Below are 18774 nucleotides of genomic sequence, written 5' to 3'. Positions count from 1 at the left end.
CTCATTGTTTGATGTTAATTCCTTCTTTTTTTAATTTGGTGATGGGGCTTGAACTCAGGGCCTGGGTACTGTCTCTGAGCTTTTTTGTTCTTTTTTTTTTTTTTGGGTCCGGTCGTGGGACCTGAACTCTGGGCCTGGGTGCTGTTCCTCAGCTCTTCAGCTCAAGGCTAGCGCTCTACCACTTGAGTCACATCTCAGCTTTTTTGTTCAAGGCTAGTGCTCTATCACTTTTACCCACAGCTTGACTTCCGGTTTTCTGGTGGTTAATTGGAGATAAGAGTTTCAGATTTCCCTGCTTCATGGCTTTCAGCCGAAATGCTGAGATCTCAGCTTCCTGAGTAGCTAGGATTACTAGTGTTAACTGCCAGTGCCTGGCCCAGTTCCTTCCTTGTTAGTTTTTCCTTGAGAAATCCAAGAAGTGTAATATTAGTAGACTTTTTGATCGGAGCATGATACATCCATTATCAGAATTCATAATCTTTATTTAGGATAGGATTTTTTTACTTCATCAGTTATGGAATACCAGGATGCATTATAACTATAAGTGATATAAATATATAATATATACATATATATTATATATATTTTAGAGGGTATTTAAAAACTTAAGTATGTGGAGAACATGCAGTATAATTTTTATATATGGATAACATTTTTCTGAAAATATGTTGTTTTGAATATAACCCAAAATGGCCAAATGTTTTTTTTTTTTAATTGTTAAAAGTCACGTGATCCTAGGTGATTATACAGACTCTACCCTGGTGGAAAAAAGTATCCTATGGAAAAATTTCCAGTTTATGCTAATATAACTGTTATAATAAAATTAGAGGAGGTTTGCCTCAATAAATTCACTCATTAAGGTACATGAAAAATATACAATAAGCTGGCCACAAGTGGCTCACACCTGTAATCCTAGCTACTCAGAAGGCTGAGATCTGAGGATATCAGTTCCAAACCAACCTAGGCAGGAAAGTCCATGAGGTTCTTATCTCCAGTTAACTACCAAGAAATGCTGGAAGTAGAATTCTAGACCAAGAGATAAAGCGCTATCCTTGAACGCAAAAGCTCATTTACAGCACCCAGGCCCTGAATTCAAGCCTCAGAACCAATATACACGTATATACACACACACAATAAAATTATATACATATATATGTATGAATATGAATGATAGATGAATGTAGTATTTGATAACATACTTGCTTGGATTTTTTATTTTTGTGTCAGTTCTGGGGCTTGATCTCAGCACCTGAGTCCTGTCCCTAAGCTATTTAGCAAAAGCTATCTCTCTAGAAGCCAGGCACCAGTGGCTCATGCCTGTAATCCTAGCTATTAGGGAGGCTGAAATCTGAGGATTGTGGGTCAAAGCCAGCAGAAAAGTCTGTGTGACTCATTCCAATAATTACTTAGAAAAAGCCACAAGTGGCCCTATAGCTTAAGTGGTAGAGCACTAGCCTTGAGTATGGAGAGGCTCAGATACAGTGCCCAGGCCCTGAGTTCAAATACTAGAACCAGCAAAAAAAAAAAAAAAAAAAAACAACTAGCACCTTACCACTTGAGCCACATCATTTCTGGCTCTTTTGACAATTGGAGAATTTCATGGACTTTCCTGCCCTCGTTGGCCTCAAACTGTAGTTCTTAGATCTCAGCCTCCTGAGTAGCTAGGATTATAGGCATGAGTATCTGGTGCCCGTCTTGGAACCATTTTTTAAAAGAAGGGACTCCCCCCCCCTCCCCCGTTGGTTGTGGAGCTTGAACTCTGGGCCCAGGCATTGTCCCTGAGCTCTTCAGCTCATGGCTAGTGCTCTACCACTTTCAGCCACAGCACCACTTCCAGTTTTCTGGTAGTTAATTGGAGATAAGAGTCTCACATACTTTCCTGCCCAGGCTGGCTTTGAACCACGATCCTCATATCTCAGCTTCCTGAGTAGCTAGGACTATAGGCGTAAGCCACCTGAGCAGACTTCCTTCCTTCCTTCCTCCCTCCCTTCCTCCCTCCCTCCTTCCCTCCCTTCCTGTCTTTCTGTCTTTCTTTCTGTCATGGGGCTTGAACTCTTGGCCTGTACACTGTCCCTGAGTTCTTCAGCTCAAGGCTAGCGCTCTACCACACCACAGTGCCACTTCCAGTTTTCTGGTGGTTAATTGGAAATAATAGTCTTATGGACTTTCCTGCCCAGGATGGCTTTGAACTGTGATCCTCAGATCTCAGCCTCCTGAGTAGCTAGGATTAAAGGCATGAGCCACTGGCACCCACTAGAAGGACTTTTTTTTTTGGGGGGGGGGTTCCAGTCGTGGGGCCTGAACTCTGGGCCTGGGCGCTGTCCCTCAGCTCTTCAGCTCAAGGCTAGTGCTCTACCACTTGAGCTACAGAGCCACTTATGGCTTTTTTCTTTTTGCTTATGTGGTGCTGAGGAATCAAACCCAGGGCCTCATGCATGCAAGGCAAGCGCTCTACCACTGAGCCACCTTCCCAGCCCCTAGAAGGACTTTTTGATAAGAGTATTGATTTATAGCTGAATAAGCTTTGGATAGAATTGGATACATTTGTGGATGGTTTTAGCAGGATAAACTGATATATCAAGAGATATAAAACCAACCAAGAAACAACCATGAAGATTTCAGGTACAACTTAACCTCAGTCTCATGAGGTTGCAGTTGAATTCTCCTATGGCTATACTCGTATATGAAGCATATTTGAACTATAGGGTTATTCAACATGACTTCATCATACATGGCTTTGAACGCAGGGCATCATGTTTATGAAGGCAATTGCTCAACCACTAAGCCATATCTCCAGCTCTTTTGTTGTGCTGGTAATTTTTGAAAAAGGGTCTTGCTTCTTGTTTGGGCAAGTGTCAGGACTGTGATCTTTTTTTTTTTGGGGGGGGGGTCCGGTTGTAGGGTCTGAACTCTGGCCTGGGCGCTGTCCCTCAGCTCTTCAGCTCAAGGTTAGTGCTCTACCACTTGAGCTACAGAGCCACTTAACGGCTTTTTTCTTTTTGCTTATGTGGTGCTGAGGAATTGAACCCAAGGCGTCATGCATGCAAGGCAAGTGCTCTACCACTGTGCCACCTTCCCAACCCCAGGACTGTGATCATTTAGTTAGGCTTCTTGCCATAGCTGAGTGCAAGACATTTGTCACCACAGTCATCTCTGGTAAGATGGAGACTCATGGGATTTTTTCTCCCTGGGGCTAGCCAGAAATCATTATTGTCTTCATCTTAGCCTCTCAGGGAGCTAGCTAGAATGATGGGCATGTGCCACCATGGCTAACTATTGGTTTAGAAGTGATTGCTCAACTTTTTCTGTCCAGTCTGCTCTAGTATGATGATTCTCCCTAGTCAGCCTTCAAAATTGCTAGGATAACAAACATGGTCCACAGGTGTCTGGCTCACAATGGCTGTCTCACAAACCTGTTGGCAGTTGTCCTTTTCTCACTGAGTAAGCTTCGCCATAAGGCTGTGCAAGTGTCCTCATGCTGTGTCATCCAACTTTCTCCAGAGCAAATAGGGACAGTACATGAGGTGAAGCTGTATGGATTAGGACCAATTCACCTTCATGTTCCATCACTCACACAATATTTTAGATATTAGGATCAGTCATTTTTCATAGTTTTTATTAACTTTGGAGGCTCTTTCTTTTGTAAATGGGATCTCTTTGTGTCCTGTTGCCAGCTGTCATTTTTGGAATAGCCATATATGGTTGTGTGTGTGTGTGTGTAAAATATATATCGTATCCATCTTCCCTTCTGGAATTTCAATTCCATGTGTGTCCAACCTGGTTTGTACCTGGTTTGGGGTTTTTTTGGTTGTTTTGTTTTTTTTTTGTCGTGGGCCTTGAACTTAGGGCCTGCATGCTGTACATGAGCTCTTTTGCTCAAGGCTAGTGCTTCTAGACCACTTTGAGCCACAGCGCCATTTCCAGTTTTTGAGTGGTTTATTGGTGATAAGTCTCATGGATTTTCCTGCCCGAGCTGGCTTCAAACCACAATCTTCAGACCTCAGCCAACTGAGTAGCTAGGATTATAGCCTTGAGCCACCAGTGTCCCATGGGTTCAGTTTTTAATTGATACTTTTATCAGATGTCCATCATGCCCTTTGTGGGACCTGTTAATTAACTTATCCATGCTGGCTATAACATAACCCACTTCCCTCCCCAGAATCAGATCCACTGTGATCATCTCATGCCACCAGACCACAGCCAACACCGCAGTGGCAGAAGTGACCCAGATAGCTGATGGGTCAGATCTTCAACTCTTGATCCTATCAGTAATCCTGGCAGTAAGGATTTGAAGCCAGTCCTGCTTTTGTGTGTGCATCTGCCAACCAACCTGGTAACTATATCCACAGTGACCAGTGAGGTTGCCTAGGATATGCCCATGAGGCTTTGCAGGACAGACACCCTGCCTTCCCTCACAGTGTACTGGGTTTCACTCTGACCATCCTAGGCTGATGGTCCTCTGGATCTGAGGCATTGATTAGAGCTATATGGAAGGGGCGGAGCATCATCGGGTGGTAGCACAGTTTGTGTGCCACCGGATCCTTCATCAGGTTTCCTGCAGGCTGCTCTATAATACCAGAACAGGGCCTTGCAGTCCAGAAAGCTGTTTTGTATGTGAATGAATGGGGCTTCTGTGATGAATTACGGCCTGTCTTGTGTTTACTCCCAGAGACTGTCTTTGTGTCTTGCGTATATAGTATTGTGCGTGTGCATGTGTGCACACAGGTGCTGGGGCTTGAACTCAGGTCTGGGCACTCTCTCTGAGCTTTCTTTTGCTTAGGTCTAGCACTCTATTACTTGAACTACTGCTTTACTTTTGGCCTTTTCTTTTTCTGTTTTTAAGTTTATTGGAGATAAAGTCTCATGGACTTTCCTACCAGGGCTGACTTCAAACAGTGATCTTCAGATTTTAGCGAGGCTTACAGGTGCCAGCCACCAGTGCCTGGCTTCTTTTGTTTTAAAAGTGGTGGAGGTAGTCCTGAATGGCTCTGCTGAATGTCTGTCTTGGCTATAGGGGCAACTTTCTAAAAAAAAACAACAAACCCAGCAACTTTCTAGAAGAATAAAAACCTCACAGAACTAAGTTTAGACATAAAGAGCTTTGTTTTCCTTAAAAGTAATAGCCCCAACCACAGCCTAATGATCAAGAAGAGAACAACTTGGGATGCTTTCAGGAACTAATGCCAGCCTCTGTGGTTGGCTCATGACACTACTAAACAGGCTCCTCTCAGCAGCTGACTTCTCCTCTAAGACCTACAGGCTTTACCTTCCTCCATCATGAACTTGAATACTTTGAGAGGCCTCTTTATCCTGACCACATTTCAAGAACCTGCCTTTGAGGGGCTGGGAAGGTGGCTCAGCGGTAGAGCTCTTGCCTTGCATGCCTAAGGCCCTGGGTTTGATTCCTCAGCACCACATAAGCAAAAAGAGAAAAGCCAGAAGTGGTGCTGTGGCTCAAGCGGTAGAGTGCTAGCCTTGAGCTGAAGAGCTGAGGGACAGCGCCCAGGCCCGGAGTTCAGGCCCCATGACCGGAACCAAAAAAAAAAAAAAAAGAACCTGCCTTTGAAACAGTAGGGATTTCTTGGGCACCAAGATGGAAGTTAAGCATTCGTAGAGCTCTGTTAAATGGTGTGGAAGTACTATTACTGCTAAGTTATTGTATGCTTTGGCATCTTTTTTTTTTTTTTTTTTTAAGGTAAATTGCTGAGATGTTGGGGGCTGGAGAGATCTGTCATTTAAATTCACTCCTTTGTAGGGATGGGTGATGGTCTCATTTCCTATTCACAGATGTTCACTGAATCATTAAAACTGGATTTAGTTAAGGATAGAGAATTGAGTGCTTATAGTCAGAGATGACATCTCTTAAAAGTATCATTTTCAAATTCTGCTTGTGGCTTTGGCTAGCTGTGCTCTAAATCCTCCTCTTAACATTATTAAGAACCACAGCGCCACTTTTGGCTTTCTAGTGGTTTATTGGAGATTAGAGTCTCACAGTCTTTCCTGCCCGGGCTGGCTTTGAACTGTGATCCTCAGATCTCAGCCTCCTTAGTAGCCAGGATTACAGGCATGAGCCACTGGCACCCGGCTCCTCTTAACATTATTGAAAGCAGCAAGAATCAAGAAGCACACACATTCTGGATCACTCCTAACATTTCCTCTACCCTTGATGCCCGGATCATTGTTATCTGCCTTTTAACAATAGCAGGCAGTCTCGCTATCATGCCTTGATTTAAAAAGCCTCAATTTTCTACTTCTTTTTCTGGATTCCATGTTCTTTGTAGCCTTAATGCCACATATTTCATTTTGTTTTTCATCCACAGAACCCCATTTCTTTAAAGGAAGTTCTATTAATAAGAGAACTACACTAAAATCAACAAATATGAGGTTTGTGATAAATACAAAAGGCAGGCAGTTGCCATGATTTTTCAGCAAAATTATCAGGGTTGCAGAATCAAACCTATGTTTCTGCTCTACCATCCACCATCCAGAATATTCCTTCTTAGATCCATTCCTTTCCTTTCTCCTTCGCTCTTTCTTGACCAGTACTCCAGTTTGGTACCTGATGCTTTTGCTATCATTAGGAGAAGAAAATGGGGTTTCTTTTTTTTTTTTTTTTGGGTCCAGTCATGAGGCCTGAACTCTGGGCCTGGGCGCTGTCCCTCAGCTCTTCAGCTCAAGGCTAGCACTCTACCACTTGAGCCACAGCACCACTTTGGGCTTTTTTCTTTTTGCTTATGTGGTGCTGAGGAATCGAACCCAGGGCCTCACGCATGCAAGGCAAGTGCTCTACCACTGAGCCACCTTCCCAGCCCAAAAATGGGGTTTCTTAAATGCCCTCACACAAGTACAGCTTTCATCTGGTCAGCATATAAGGAAGGCTGCTGTTTTTGATGTCAATATTAAAACAGGAAAATGGCAATTGTTGCTAAAGTAGGAAAGTGGATACTGATAGATCACTATTCTTTCATTATTTTTCATTGCAAAATAGTTAATGACACAGTTTTTATTTGTAGTTTAACATTCCCTAGTAGACTTACTTGATTCTACCTAGTTTTTCCTTTCTAAAGAATATTAGTGGTTGAGGTCAGAGGTGGTATAAAATACAGTATTTGGACTTTGTGACAATTCAGTTGTGCTCAACAACCCACTGGATTTCTGTTCTATGTGATAGGAGATTTGAATGAAAGCATTCTTGCACCCATCACACATATACAGGCCCTCACCCAAACAGTCTGGGACAAATGCAATTCAAAAATTCCTTGATGATAATTACATTTACATGCACTCCCCTCATGTACATCTCTTAAAGCCACAATAACGAGCCTGAATATTTGTAATATGCTATGTTCAAGGCACTGTTCTAAGAGATTTTACATATAAGATCATATCAAAAATTTTACAGAAAAAATTATTGATAGGTCCCCCTTACAAACAAACCAAAGAAAAGTTACTGATGATGTCACAAAGGAAATCAACTAGAAGAGAAAAGGTAATATAAAAGACATTTACTATGGCTAAAGGCCTTTCTGTATTTAACTACATTAATAATTCTTTTCCTCTGCATCTGATAATTGTTTAGTAGGGCTCCAGTAATGAAAGGTTTCCCATAATGAAAGGTTTTCTTGTATGGATTACATGAACAATTCCATTCTCCCATCTCAATTCTCTGATGCTAAGCTTTATAAAACAAATATAGATCACATTCATATTTGAAATTCTTTACTGATAATGGATGACCAGAGATAGCACTCCATGTTTATCACAAAGGACCAAATAATTCATATAAAAACTTGTGAACCATGACTGAAGTCTATTCCACATTCCTTACAGTCAAAAGATTTCTCACGGATATGAATTCTCTTATGTTGAGTTAGTTGTGAACCCCGGGTAAAGGCCTTACCACATTCCTTACATTGATATGGTTTCTCACCAGTATGAACTCGCTGATGTCGAGAAAGATGTGAGCTCTGCGTAAAGGCCTTGCTACATTCTTTACATTCATAGGGCTTCTCACCAGTATGGATTCGTTGATGCAGGGTAAGTTGAGAGCCATGACTAAAGGCCTTCCCACATTCTTTGCATTCGTAGGGCTTTTCTCCAGTGTGAATTCGATGATGCTGAGTAAGCTGTGAACCACGAATAAAAGCCTTCCCACATTCCTTACACTGATAGGGTTTCTCACCAGTATGAATTCTCTGATGTTGGATAAGCAGTAAGCCACGAGCAAAGGCCTTGCCACACTCATTACACACATAGGGTTTTTCACCAGTATGAAGTCTCTGATGTTGAGAAAGATGGGAACTCTGAGTAAAGGCCATTCTGCATTCTTTACATTCATAAGGTTTTTCACCAGTATGGATTCGCTGATGTTGAGTAAGTTGTGAGCCACGAATAAAAGACTTCCCACATTCCTTACATTCATAGGGTTTCTCACCAGTGTGAATCCGCTCATGTTGGGTAAGTTCAGAACCACGACTAAAGTTTTTCCCACACTCTTTACATTCATAAGGTTTCTCACCTGTGTGAGTCCTCTGATGGCGAGTAAGAAGTGAGCCCCGGTTAAAGGCTTTTCCACATTCCTTACACTGATAAGGTTTCTCACCAGTATGAATTCTTTGATGTTGAGTAAGCTGTGAGCCATGGCTAAAGGTCTTTCCACATTCCTTACATTCATAGGGCTTTTCATTGGTATGGATTCGCTGATGTTGAGTAAGTTGTGAGCCACGGATAAAGGCCTTCCCACATTCTTCACACTTGTATGGTTTTTCGCCGGTATGAATCCGTTGATGTTGCATAAGGAGGGAGCCCCTAATAAATGCTTTTCCACATTCCTTACATTCATATGGCTTTTCCCCATTATGAATTTTCTGATGTTGGGAAAGCTGAGAACCACAAATAAAAGCCTTCCCACACTCCTTGCATTCATAGGGTTTCTCACCAGTATGAATTCTTCTGTGCAAAATAAGTTGTGAAAGCTGCGTGAACACCTTTTGGCATTCCTTACATTCATAGAGCTTCTCACCAGTATGAAGTCTCTGGTGCAGAGTAAGTTGTGAGTTCTGAGTAAAGGCTTTACCGCATTCTTTGCATTCGTAAGGCTTCTCACCAGTATGGACTTTCTGATGTCGTGTGAGCTGTGAGCTACGAATAAAAGCTTTTCCACATTCTTCACATTTATATGGTTTTTCACCAGTATGAATTCTGTGATGTAAAATAAGTTGTGAGCTTTGAGTAAAGGCCTTTCCACACTCCTTGCATGCATAGGGTTTTTCACCAGTGTGAAGCCTCTGATGAAGACTGAGCTGAGAATCGCGACTGAAGGCTTTCCCACACTGCTTACACTCATAGGGTTTCTCACCAGTGTGAATACTCTGGTGTTGTGTTAGGTGAGAGGCTCGTCTGAAGGCTTTCCCACATTCCACACATTTATAGGGCTTCTCTGTAGAAGGACATCTTGGATGTTGAGATAAGTATGCATGCTGGTTACAAATGGACATTTTATCATATGTGATCATCTCTTGTCTGGAATATTCCCTGTGGTTTCCTTGAGTCTTCTCCACCTTGCCTTTCACTTTTAAATGATCTCTAGAATGGGTCTCCTCAATGTCACAGGTTTCAAGTCTGCCACTCATTTCCCACTGACATACTTTTATTTCAGTAGTTTGCTTCTTTGAAGATAAGTCCGTAATTACACACCTTAAAGACAGGTCTGAAAGACAAGACAATAGGAAACCATGCAAGCGAAATAGAACTGCTACAACAAAAAAGGCAAATAACTAGGAAAATAACACACATAAAAATTATAAGGCCGGGTGTCAGTGGCTCACGTATGTAATCCTCAGGAGATTGAGATCTGAGGATCACGGTTCAAAGCCAGCCCATGCAGAAAAAGTCCATGAGACTCTTATCGCCAATAAACCACCAGAAAACCAGATGTGGTGCTGTGGCTCAAGTGGTAGAGCACTAGCCTTGAGCTGAAGAGCTGAGGAACAGGGCCCAGAGTTCAAGCCTCACAAACGAAAAATAAAATAAAAACCCACAAAACTGAATTTGATGGTGAAATATTACAACCTAAAATCTTTTAAAAAAAAAAAAGAAAGAAAGAAAAGCTGGGAAATTGACTCAGTAGTGAGCTACTGGTGCTTTATTTATTTATTTATTTATTTATTTATTTTGGGTTGGTCATGAGGTTTGAACTCTGGGCTTGGGCTCTGTCCCTGTGCTCTTCAGCTCAAGGCGAGTGCTCTATCACTTGAGCCACAGCGCCACTTCCAGTTTTCTGAGAGGTTTATTGGAGGTAGGAGTCTCACAGACTTTCCTGCCCAGGGTGGCTTTGAACCGAGATCCTCAGATCTCAGCCTCCTGAGTAGCTAGGATTACAGGCGTGAGCTACAAGTGCCCGGCTATTTATTTTTTAAGAAACCTGGGAGGGGCTGGGAAGGCGGTTCAGTGGTAGAGCGCTTGCCTTGCATGCCTGAGGCCCTGGGTTTGATTCCTCAGCACCACATAAGCAAAAAGAAAAAAAAGCCGGAAGTGGCACTGTGGCTCATGTGGTAGAGCGCTAGCCTTGAGCTGAAGAGCTGAGGGACAGCGCCCAGGCCCAGAGTTCAGGCCCCACAACTGGACCCAAAAAATAAAAAAAACAAAAAAAAAAAAGAAACCTGGGAATAAAAGCAGAGAAAGCCATTCAAAAATTAAATCCTGGCCAGGCGCTGGTGGCTCACGCCTGTAATCCTAGCTACTCAGGAGGCTGAGATCTGAGGATCGCGGTTCAAAGCCAGCCCGGGCAGGAGAGACGGTGAGACTCCTATCTCCAATAAACCACCAGAAAACCGGAAGTGGCACTGTAGCTCAAGTGGTAGAGCGCTCGCCTTGAGCTGAAGAGCTGGGGGACAGCGCCCAGGCCCAGAGTTCAAGCCCCACGACCGACAAAAAAAAAAAAAAAAAAAAAAAATTAAATCCTGGCTGGTAATGTGGCTTAGTTGGTAGAGTGCTTGCCTAACATGCATGAAGCCCTGAGTTTGATTCTTCAGTACCACATACACAGAAAAAGCCAGAAGTGGCACTGTAGCTCAAGTAGTAGTGCTAGCCTTGAGTAAAGGAGCTCATGGACAGTGCCCAGACCCTGAGTTCAAGCCCCAGGACTAGCAAAAAAAAAAAAAAAATTAGATCCTGAGAACAAGGGAAAGATACTCTTACCTAGTGATACCAAGTTACCATAGTTCTCCAACATCACATCTCTATGCAGATCCTTTTGGGCAGAGTCCAGGCATTCCCACTCTTCCTGAGAGAAGTCAGTGGCTATATCCCGGAGTATCATGGGCCTCTGAAACAATAAATTTAATATAACCTGTAGAAATCAAGGACAGGGGCTGGGAAGGTGGCTCAGTGGTAGAGTGCTTGCCTTGCATGCATGAGGCCCTAGGTTTGATTCTTCAGCACCACATAAGCAGAAAAAGCTGGAAGTGGTGCTGGGGCTCAAGTGGTAGAACACTAGCGTTGAACTGAAGAGCTGAGGGACAGTGCCCAGGCCCAGAGTTCAGGCCCCACAACCAGCAACAACAAAAAAAGAAAAGAAAAATAAATAAAGGACAGAGGTTTTCAATGGAGGGGGAGGTGAAAGGGAACAGTATAGAATGGAAGCAGGAGAGCAAACAGACTAGAAAGTTTCTAACATGGGAGGATCCCAGTTTGAAGCCAGCCCAAGCACACAGGTAAGGTGTGAGGCCCTAAGTTCAAGCTCCAGTCTTGACGCACACAATGTATACACACACGTACACAATGCCAGGCACTGGTGGCTCATACGTGTAATCCTAGCTACTCAGGAGGCTTAGACTAAAGGATCACAGTTTATAGCCACCCTGGGCAGGAAAGTCTATAAGGTTCTTTTTATTTATTTTTTTGCCAATCCCGGGGCTTGAACGCAGGGCCTGGGCACTGCCCCTGAACATCTTTTGCTCAAGGCTAGCACTCTACCACTTGAGCCAAAGCATGACTTCCAGCTATTTTTTTATGTGGTACTGAGGAATTGAACCCAAGGCTTCATTCATGCTAGGCAAGTACTCTACCAGTGAACCACATTCCCATCCCTCAGAGACTCTTAGCTCCAATTAGCCACAAGAAAACCAGAAAAGCAGGGTGCTGGTGGCTCATGCCTGTAATCCTAGCTACTCAGGAGGCTGATATCTGAGGATTGCAGTTCAAAGCCAGCCCAGGAAGGAAGGTCTGTGAGACTCATCTCCAATAAAGCACCAGAAAACCAGAAGTGGTGCTGTGGCTCAAGTGATAGAGCACTAGCCTTGAGCTGAAGAGCCAAGGGACAGCACTCAGGCCCAGAGTTCAAGCCCCACAACCGACCACAAAAAAAAAAAAAAAAAAAGCAAAAAATCTAAGGGACAGTTAGCTCCCAGGCCCTGTGTGTCCTGTGTGTGTGCATGCATGCACACACACACACACACACACACACAGTGGTTTTTTTTTTGTTGGTTGTGGGGCTTGAACTCTGGGCCTGGGCGCTGTCCCTCAGCTCTCCAGCTCAAGGCAAGTGCCCTACAAATTGAGCTACAGTGCCACTTCCGGTTTTCTGGTAGTTTATTGGAGATAATAGTCTTACAGACTTTCGTGCCTGGGCTGGCTTTGAATGGCAATCCTCAGATCTCAGCTTCTTGCATAGCTAGGATTACAGGCATGAGCCACCAGAACCCGGCCAGAGTACAAATTTTCTTGGCTCAGATAGTACCAAATATTGGCTTTGTTCCTACATCATCTAAGGTACGAAATTTCAAAAAGAAAGCAAAATATACACATATATAAAAAGTTATGCTGAAACTCATTAAAATGTACCATGTAAGGGAGGAACAAAGAAAACAAAAGATGCCTGTTTTTTCTTCCCCAATCCTAGGGCTTGAACTCAGGGCTTGGGCACTGTCCCTGAACTTTTGTTCAAAGCTAGTACTCTACCACTTGAACCATAGCATCACTTCTGGCCTTTTCTGTTTATATGGTACTGAGGAATTGAACCAAGGGCTTCATGCATGCTAAGCAAACACTCTATCACTAAGCCACATTCCTAGCCCAAAGATGCCTATTTTTAAAAGATTCAAAGTCAGTTCAGGAAAGAAAGATGAAAACATCTATTTACCTTGAACTGAACTTTTCTTTCTTCCTCTGTGCTCTACTCTCAGAAAAAGAAAATAGGATGGAATGAGATGCTATGTATTTGGAGGTTTTTATGTTTTGTTTTGTTTTTGGTCGTGGGGCTTGAACTCTGGGCTTGGGCGCTATCCCTGTACTCTTCAGCTCAAGGCGAGTGCTCTACCACTTGAGCCACAGTGCCACTTCTGGTTTTCTAGTGGTTTATTGGAGATAAAGAGTCTCACAGACGTTTCTGCCTGGGCTGGCTTTAAACCATGATCCTCAGATCTCAGCCTCCTGAGTAGCTAGGATTACGGGGGTGAGCCACTGGCGCCCGGCTCCCTGAGCTCTTCAGTGCAAGGCAAGCACTCTACCACTTGAGCCACAGCACCACTTCCAGTGTTCTGGTGGTTAATTAGAGATAAGTCTCAAGGACTTTCCTGTCCAGGCTACCTTTGAACTGCAATCCTCAGATCTCAGCCTCCTGAGTAGTTAGGATTGGATTACATGTGTGAGCTACTAATGCCTGGGTATGGAACATTCTTTAAATTAGGATGCAATGGGGCTGGGAAGGTGGCTCAGTGGTAGAACGCTTGCCTTGCATGAGGCCCTGGGTTCAATTCCTTGGCATCACATAAGCAAAAAGAAAAAAGCCGGAAGTGGCGCTGTGGCTCAAGTGGTAGAGCGCTAGCCTCGAGCTGAAGAGCTGAGGGAGGGACAGTGTCCAGGCCCAGAGTTCAGGCCCCACGACCGGACCAAAAAATAAATAAATTAGGACACAACCTCTTCCTCTATCTACATGATGTAATCTTCATTTAATACAAGAAAAGTCAAAAGGAGCTGGACACCAGTGGCTCCTGCTTGTAATCCTACTCAGGAGGATGATATCTGAGGATCATGTTCTCACCCAGCCAGGGCAGAAAGGTCCATGAGACTCATCTCCAATTAACTACCAAAAAGCCAGAAATGGAAGTGTGTGTCAAGTGAATAGAGTGCCAGCTTTAAGCAAAAAGAAACTCAAGGGCAGCACCTAGACCCTGAGTTCAAGGCCAAGGACCAGCACACACACACACACACAATCACAAGGTGACTAGAACAACTACAACTTTTCTATTGGAAAGCTGTCTTGGGCTTGAGTTTATTTCTACACTCAAAGCTGCCTACTGGAAACAAAGCCCTGCACTTCTATGCTACAAATTCTAAAGTATGTGGCTAGCTCATTTAACACTCTCTCAAGTATTCTACTTCTGTAATCCCATCACATTTCTAGGTGGCCTGTTCTGAATGTGCTCCTAAAATTCTGATCCCAAACTGGAGTTTGTGGTTCAAGAATATGGGGGGGGGGGCAGGGAGGGGAGTGGAGGGATTCACAAGACCCTTTCTCAACCAATAGGTGCATATCATCTGTCATCACTGGTGTGGACCCCTAATATAGGAAGATTGCAGACCAAGTATATTCCAGACAAAAGTCAGGACCCTATTTCAAAATAACCAGTGCAGGGCTGGGAAGGTGGCTCAGTGGTAAAGTGCTTGCCTCACATGCATGAGACCCTGGGTTTGATTCCTCAGCACCATATAAACAAAAAGCTGGAAGTGGCATTGTGGCTCAAGTGGTAGAGCACTAGCCTTGAACTGAAATGCTGAGGGACAGCGCCCAGGCCCAGAGTTCAATTTCCATCACTGACAGACACAAAAACCAAACCAAAACAAATAAAACACAAAATAACCAGTGCAAGGGCTGGGAATGTGGCTTAGTGATAGTGCTTGCCTAGCATGCATGAAGCCCTGAGTTTAATTCTTCAGTACCACATAAACAGAAGAGCTGGAAGTGGCATTATGGCTCAAGTGGTAGAGTACTAGCCTTGAGCAAAAGAAGCTCAGAGACAGTGCCCAGACCCTGAGTTCAAGCTGCAGGACTGGCAAGATAAACAACCAGTGCAAAAAAAGGGCTGGAAGTGTGGCTCAGCAGGGTACCTAATCTGGCAGTAACAACAAAAAATAACAAATTGCCATCTGAGGATTAGGTCTGTAGCTTGGAAATAACTCCTTTTCTTTGCTCTGAGGCACAATTTTCTGACTTCTTTCCTTCCTGCCAATTCCCTTAGGGCCATAAGGTGAGAGAGCTCTGGGAAGAAGCAGCAATTCTATAACTACGATTCCAAGATGAAACAGGATAGATACAGGAATGAAGTAGCACAGGCCAGGTGTGAGTGAAGAGGCACTGTGGTCAAATCAGAAGGTGAGTTGCGGGCTGGGAAGGTGGCTCAGTGGTAGAGCGCTTGCCTTGAACTGAAGAGCTGAGGGACAGTGCCCAAGCCCAGAGTTCAGGCCCCATGACCAGACCCAAAAAAAAAAAAAAAAAAAGTGAGTTGCTAAAAAAAAAGGACTCATGATAAATAGGTAGACTAGCCCAGAACAAATTCCGGAAATAGTGGTGTGAAGTTTTACTTTACTTCACTATCCCACTAAAGTCCCATAAGATTGTAGAATATATGATACACAAACATGGAAAAAAAGGACTAGCAGTGTAACTCAAGTAGCTGAACACGTGCCTATCTAACAGGTACGGGACTCTCAATTCAAACCTCAGTGTTGTCACAATAAATCCTAGCTACTTAGGAGGCTGAGATATGAGAGTCGAGGTTCAAAGCCAGCCCAGGCAGGAAAGGCCGTGAGACTTTTTTTTTTTTTTTTTTTTTTGCCTGTTGTGGGGCCTGAACTCTGGGCCTGGGTGCTGTCCCTCAGCTCTTCAGCTCAAGGCTAGGAATCGAACCCAGTGCCTCATGCATGCAAGGCAAGCGCTCTACCACTGAGCCACCTTCCCAGCCTGGCCATGAGACTCTTATGTTCAATTATTCACAGAAAAAGCCAGAAGTGGTGCAGTGGCTGGAGCACTAGCCTTGGCCACAAAGAGCTCAGGAACAATGCTCAGGCCCAGAGTTCAAGCTGGAGGGGTGGGGGTGGGGGTGAGAGGAAAGAAGGAAGGAAGGAAGGAAAGAGGGAGGGAGGGAGGGAAAGAGAGGAGGGAAAGAAAAGAAAAGAGCCGATTGCCAGTGGCTCAAGCCGGTAATCCTAACTACTTAGGAGGCACCTCTTATCTCCAATCAACTACCAAATATCCATAAGTGGAGGTGTGACTCAAGTGGTAGAGTGACAACTTTCAGTGAAAAAGCTGCCGGGCGCTGGTGGCTCACGCCTGTAATCCTAGCTACTCAGGAGGCTGAGATCTGAGGATCGCGGTTCAAAGCCAGCCCGGGCAGGAGAGACCGTGAGACTCCTATCTCCAATAAACCACCAGAAAACCGGAAGTGGCGCTGTAGCTCAAGTGGTAGAGCGCTCGCCTTGAGCTGAAGAGCTGAGGGACAGCGCCCAGGCTCAGAGTTCAAGCCCCACGACCGACAAAAAAAAAAAAAAAAGCTAAGGGACAGTGATCAGACCCTGGGTTCAAGTCTCACTCCTGGCACTAAGATCAGACCCTGGGTTCAAGTCTCACACCTGGCACTAAGACTAATGACCACACGAAATCACATGCAATCATTCCCACAGCCACACAACCAGAGTGACAATCATCAGGCTACACTGTGTGAGACTTGAGAATCCAAGTCCCACTCAGGGAATATAAACACAAGCACCTTGTCGGAAGATACATATACCCAAATCAACCACTCCCTCCGGACCCTCAGAGCGGCACTGTCCTGTCTTCCCACTGTCACGGAAACAGCACAACCCCATAGTCACAGAAATAAAGACCCACATACAGCAGTCACCCCGATCGTGTTAACAGGTTCAGGAAACCAGTCTGTCACGTAACGGTGTATCCGCCACAACTGTCATCATACACATAAACTTCACGCACCCGTGAGAGCAGGCATATCTGCAGCATCCCCTCGGGAACACATGCACCTCGAAACACCCTGTCACCACAGCAGTCACCAAGGTCCACCATGACACACTTATAAATCTGCCGGGAAACGCACAGAACACTCAGTCACACGCGCGCAGTGGGTCTACAGTCACCGACAGACAACACGGACACGGCCACACACGTAATTCCACAGTCGCATCGCTTCCTCAGGACGTTTCTTTCTTGTCACGGTGGACACTTTTACCTCTGCATAAGCGCAATTCGCTGTTCGCTCGAGTTCAGCACCCGATAACTGGGTTGGTCTCCCGTCAGCCAAGTACAGTACTGTAAAGCTTCCCACACAGCCTTGGCCCTTCTCACAACGCGACAACGGCCAAGTCTCGCGATGACGCGAAAGTGAAGCTGAGGCGGGAGGCTAAGCGCGATGCGTTCTGGGAAATGTAGTCCAATTCCGTGAAATCGGGTGGGCTTGCCCGCGTGGAAGGTAGTGGCAGGCAGCGTGGCACGCGCGGCGGAATTCGTGGACTGAGCCTTGAACTCGACGGCTCGTTAAACCGGCGCGTCCCGCAGATTTCTGGGAATTCCCGCCAGTACCCGGGGTGGACGTTTCAGGCTCTCAGTTCAAGGCCAGGATCATGAAAGGGTCATTAGCCACTGGCAGGAGAATGGAGGAAGCCTTACCAGGGTTTGGGGCTCAGGCCTGTAAGCATAGCTAGGTTGTTGAGGATTGTGGTTTGAAGCCAGCCTGGGCAGGAGTGTGTGGGAGTCTTCAGTTGTGAGAGATAGTATTATTTTCCGTCAAGTTGTATTTGGTATTGTGTGCTGATATTTCCTGGAATTACTTAAGTAGTTACTATTCTGTATTGCTTGTTACCAACTATCCGTGTTAGGGAGCTAAATCTTGTGTTGAAGAATAAACTAATTGATACGTGAAAAAGAATAAAGTTTTGATAGTGTTAAGCTAGACTTTTCCAAGAAACCACACAGATATCCATGTACCAAGAATAAGGAAAAGGCTTATTGCCGAAGGGACCAGCGAGACTCCTCACAAGAGAGGAGGGAAGTGTTAGCTTTTGTTTCAGGTGACTTTTATAACATCTGAGATTTGGGGAATCTTGCTGCCTTATATAATTTTAGCAGTCCCAAAGGAGTGCCCTCTCAGGTGACCATATGACCTTTGAGATTTCAGGGATCTTGCTGCCTTATATGGTTATAGCTATCCCAAAGGAGAGCTCTCACAGGTAAAGGGGGTAGGGGCTAATCATTTACTGCCTTTACTAAATGGGCCTACTGTTGCCTAGGGAAAGAGCATGCTTAACTATGAGAGAAGAGGCTTCTAGGCTAACAGGAATTAAGGAATGGCTCCTTTCCTAATCTTGATAATCAATTGTACTTTGACTGTGAACCCAACTCCTTGATGAGGAGGGACAGTTTGGATTAGGATTAAAAACCCAGCAAACTGCTCTGCATGGGGTGCCTGCATAGCTCTAGGTAGAGTAACTGCATTGCACTTTTTTGCTATACCTCTTGTGTGTCTATATTCATTTCTGATACCAGAGAGTCATGCATTTCTAACAGTTAATGACCAAAAATGTCAGAAGTGGAGCTGTAGCTCTCAAGTGGTAGAGTGCCAGCCTTGAGCGAAAAAGTTAAGGGACAGCTCCTAGGCCCTGAACCCAAGAGCCAAGACTAGCATTAAAAAAAGAAGGGGCTGGGAAGGTGCCTCAGTGGTAGAGCGCTTGTCTTGCATGCCTGAGGCCCTGGGTTCGATTCCC

At 44.6% G+C, this 18774-nt stretch overlaps 1 protein-coding gene across 1 annotated transcript in view; it reads right to left on the bottom strand.

The window, feature by feature from the left end:
• Positions 1 to 6794: 6794 nt before the first annotated feature.
• LOC138811527 (zinc finger protein 585A-like) overlaps positions 6795 to 18774 on the bottom strand; it is a 38106-nt gene continuing 26126 nt past the window's right edge. The window contains exon 7 of the mRNA XM_069999249.1: positions 6795 to 9479. Coding sequence (XP_069855350.1) covers positions 7779 to 9479 — 1701 coding nt within the window. The 3' untranslated portion in view covers positions 6795 to 7778. The remainder of the gene's footprint in view (positions 9480 to 18774) is intronic.

Source organism: Dipodomys merriami, unplaced genomic scaffold, assembly GCF_024711535.1.
Source record: "Dipodomys merriami isolate MVZ:Mamm:240054 unplaced genomic scaffold, mDipMer1.0.p SCAF_534, whole genome shotgun sequence".
NCBI classification, from domain to species: Eukaryota; Metazoa; Chordata; class Mammalia; order Rodentia; family Heteromyidae; genus Dipodomys; species Dipodomys merriami.
This window is presented reverse-complemented; position numbering and strand designations above follow the sequence as displayed.